Below are 4,421 nucleotides of genomic sequence, written 5' to 3' on the forward strand. Positions count from 1 at the left end.
CTGGCACTGAGGATAGCTCAGTTGGTTCAGGTTGGCCGCAGGAGCTAACAATAATAGCTCGGTTAATTTGAGCATCCTCCCCATATGATGGTTGCCAGGTAGGTCTGGTGGGGGCACATGCGAGTCTGTTTCACTATCTCTCCTCCTCTCAGTTTAAAAAAAGAAAAGATACTTGGAAGATTTACTTTTCATGAATTTGTAAGGTGATTAGTTTGTTAACTTAATTATTTTTCTTTAATTAAATATTTATGAAATACCTCTTATGTGCCAGGTACTGTCCTAACACAGAGGTACAAATGTGAACCAAACTGGAACAAATCTCTGCCCTCATGGAACTTAGTTTTTAAATAAAATTAGAGGAAATATCAAATAAAACAACCTAGGTAAAACATATGGCACATCAGTTAGTGATAATGGCTTCTATAGAGAAAAATGAAGAAAGAATTGGGGGATGAGTAATGTTGGGAGTTGGAAAGGTGGTTTACAGCAGGAAAGCCACGCCAGGATGACAGCTGAGTGAGGATCTGAAGGAGCTGAGGGTGAGCCATGGGTGACCTGGAAGACCGTTTCAGGCAGAGGGAACAGTGTGAGCTGGAGGCAAGAGCTTGTCTGAAAATCGGGGAAGAGTCTATGCTAGAGGCCTTTTGAGGTATAGTACACAATCAGTGATAGGCCAGTTTTGGGTTCATTTGGTGATCCAGCTAAACCACCAGTGATGTGACAGGTACTAGGGATTCCAGGTGCAGGCAAAGAACACAGCAGTCCACTCCTGGCTGAAGCAGGTTTGGAGCCAGGGCTGCTGGGTCAGGAACTGTGAATAATGGAGAGCTCCTCTTTCCTTGCAGGCTACAGAGATGCTGGTTCACAATGCCCAGAACCTCATGCAGTCTGTGAAGGAGACTGTTCGAGAAGCAGAAGCAGCATCAATCAAAATTCGAACAGATGCTGGATTTACACTGCGTTGGGTTAGAAAGACACCCTGGTACCAGTAGGCGCCTGACTGAACCTGGTTGGCACAGAAACCCCTATCAAACAGAATGAAAATGATCTGAGTTCCAGGAGCCACCTAGAATTGCTCGGGGGTTGAAAGCCACATCTTGGCCTGATATAACAGAAAGGAACGGGGCCACTTCACATTAGAAAACATTTAAACTCTTGTCATGGACACTTTGAAATGTGTCTGTATTCTCAAACACAGTTATATGCCTGCACACTCTCCCAATAGGCAGACTGGGTTTTTAGCTCATGGACTTCACGTAAGCTCAGAATCCAAGAGTGAACACTAGCCAGACATCTTGCTCTCTGCCCTTGTTCCCTAGGGGATAGTTTCCTCTCTGCTTCCTTTTCCCTGACTCCTATTCTCTCCACCAGGCTCCTAAGACCCAGGGCCCAGGCAAGTTAGTTAAGAAGAAATCACTGTGCCTCCAAAATTTGTTTTGGGCTTTCCATTGTTGCTGCTGACCATGCCCGTCTTTCCTGGCTGTGCTACTTGGGACCTTTGTAGAAGTGAGCCTCACTGCTGCAGGCGAAGTTGGCCTCTGAGGGAGCCCTAGTATATGGGTTTTGGATTCACTTCCTACCCCTCTCTGATTTAATTCTAGTTTCTCATAGTATAAAATCAAATTTCACTCTCAGGAGGAAATCAGAGAATCACAAGATTCTATCTTGATCATGCCCCTGAGCAATGTCTGTGCTCAGGAAACTTCTCGCCCCACATACTGCCTCGGCCCACCAAGCTAGCCATCCCATGAACACTGTGTGTCCTGGTGCTCTCTGCCACTGGAGGGGCAGCGTTGCCGGGTGTGGCCCTGCCCGTTGTCCCAGCAGGCCACTCCCAGGCGCTTCATGCTTTGTTACTGCCTGCAGAGGTCTGTGCTGAGGCCTTATCACTCATTAACTCTTACTGTCCTTTCTGAGCTGAAATGCTGCATTTAATTTTTAACCAAATCATGTCTTCTACCCTGGCTTTTATATTCTTGGCCCCTACCATTCCTAAGTAAGATTTTAAAAGAGATATATGTTTGTTCATCTGTGATTTTGAAAGATTTCCTGTTTATCCTTTTGAAATTCTGTCCTAAGAATTGGTGCTTGCCCCCAGGAGTGTTTAATGGAAAGGCAGTTAGTTCTGTCTGAAGGACACTTCCTGTCGAAGGGAGAATGGTACTTGCAGACTGGAACTCTGGCACTGTTGGGAGGAATCAGTGGGAAACAGTCCTCAGTAATTCCTACCGCCCTCAACCAACTACAACCAAGCCCCTTGCATTCTCTCTCCTCTCCCCAAGTACTATTGTTCAAGAATGTAATTGCTATATTTAATTATCACAAGTTTCCTGTTAGCAAGTGAGAGAAGACAGTTTTTCATTGTTAGCACTTATCACTGCTGTCTAAGCATTCCCTAGCACATGAAACCATACTTCTTCCCAAAGTAAAGCAGTAAGAACCCTTGCCTGAATGTCCTTCCTTCCACCTCTAATGTGTAGTAGATTCCAACATGGAATTTATAAAACTTCTTAAGTTGGTACTGTACACTCAGGCTTCCTCTATTTCCTTTTAACCGATGAAGATTATTTTCAAGGCCCTCAGTATAGTTGCTTACCAGATATAAATGCAATATCAACGCCTTTAAAGTATGAATCAATGCCAAAGATCACCTTTCATTTTACTAAAGATTACTTAGAGGAAATAAGAGAAATCATGTTAGCTCTTCAAGTTCTTCCAGTGCTTTAAGACACTGGTTTTACACGTTAGACCGATGTGCTTTTCTCTAATATCAGTGCTCAAGACACAGTGAAGCAAATGTAAAAAAAAAAAAAAAAATCTCTGGATGATCATTAGAGAGATCACCACTAAAAACCTACATTTATACGCTAGGATTTGTTATATGCAAATATTTTCTGCCTTTTCTTTTGTTCTGTTTAAAACAATAAAGTGCATTTGTATAAATAATGCTTTAAATGATGGGCATGTTATTGTAGCAAGAACTTTTGGATCAGGTTTTTAAATATAGCCAACAAAAAATCCTCGAGATCTGGAAACTAGATTTTTATCCAATCCAAATGTTGTACTGGAAGTATTAGAAATCAGCAGTGTGTTTACTTAACAAAGATCTGTGTAATAAAGGATAGCTTTAGGGGTTGTATTCTAGGAACAAAAATGACAGAGCTTAACAGGAGGAAAGCAGCCAGATGATGTGGATCATCCTTGGTTGAAGTCATGTGTCATCATTTTAGATAATTCTGGTTATTCATGGAGACTTGTCACTATCCTCTAAGAAGCCGAAGCTGTGACATGTGCAGGTCTGTTTGTCCTAGTGCAAAACCCAGTACAGAACAAGAGGGTTTTCAAAGATCCAACAGGCCTGACCAGGCGGTGGTGGAGTGGATAGAGCGTCAGACTGGGATGCGGAAGGACCCAGGTTCGAGACCCTGAGGTCGCCAGCTTGAGCGTGGGCTCATCTGGTTTGAGCAAAGCTCGAGCAAGGGGTTACTCAGTCTGCTGAAGGCCCACCGTCAAGGCACATATGAGAAAGCAATCAATGAACAACTAAGGTGTCACAACGAAAAACTAATGATTGATGCTTCTCATCTCTCTCTGTCCCTGTCTATCCCTCTTGTCTCTGTAAAAAAAAAAAGATCCAACCAGGCTCTGAGGCATATTCCTTTTACTGGAGGAAGCACTAAAACAGGGGCAGTTTCTTGGAATAGAGCTGGGACATCACTGTTTTTGCCTGATTTCCTGGTTTGAAAGGGGTAAATATCATTAAAAGGCTAGAGTTACTGTTGCCTTAACTTAGGGAGATAGATTCCAGTCTGCTGGAATTAAAGGGAACTATCCAAAGCTACTGAATTAGCTCAGCAATATGTGAAAACAGTATTCATGGCTTCATTTTTGCAATTCATCCTGTGTTCAGAGGTGCTGCTTTCCTGCTGTATTATATAGTTCAGTCATTTTCTTAGATGATTTTGAGGACAAAAAGACAAGCATCTTCCAAAGGCACTTAAAGAGTGAACCCATCATCACTTGAATTCCTTTTGAATAAAATGACTTCCTTATGCAGAAAATAAGCATCTATTTCATTTGCTCTTGAGATACACTCCTTCAAGAATTTAGGAAACAGATTAGCTACAATTTTGTGCTTGATAAATATTTCAATACTACAAGCATTAATGAATCTTTGTTACTAGTATGTGGTAGCAGGGAGAGGAAGCTTTGATCAGTCTGTGGCCAAAAGGGTGATGCTTAGAGAATGTATGCATGACTGTTAGCATACTGAGGTTAAGAGAGGAACACCTGGGAGTGCTTTGTAGCAACCTTCACGCCTTGTGTGGTAATACAGAACAAAATCTGATCATGTTGTGCTTGCTCTGACACTTAGGCATTGCCCATCTATCTGAGAATGCTCAATCAACAAACTAAAAAAA

The 4,421-nt window shown here is 42.3% G+C and overlaps 1 protein-coding gene across 2 annotated transcripts in view; it reads left to right on the forward strand.

Moving 5' to 3' along the window:
- Window positions 1–2,946, forward strand: part of VCL (vinculin) — a 165,414-nt gene extending 162,468 nt beyond the window's left edge. For both annotated transcript variants that reach the window (XM_066242481.1, XM_066242480.1), the window contains one exon: window positions 846–2,946. In XM_066242481.1, coding sequence (XP_066098578.1) covers window positions 846–992 — 147 coding nt within the window. In that variant the 3' untranslated portion in view covers window positions 993–2,946. The remainder of the gene's footprint in view (window positions 1–845) is intronic.
- Window positions 2,947–4,421: the final 1,475 nt, after the last annotated feature.

Source organism: Saccopteryx bilineata, chromosome 9, assembly GCF_036850765.1.
Source record: "Saccopteryx bilineata isolate mSacBil1 chromosome 9, mSacBil1_pri_phased_curated, whole genome shotgun sequence".
Taxonomy (NCBI): domain Eukaryota; kingdom Metazoa; phylum Chordata; class Mammalia; order Chiroptera; family Emballonuridae; genus Saccopteryx; species Saccopteryx bilineata.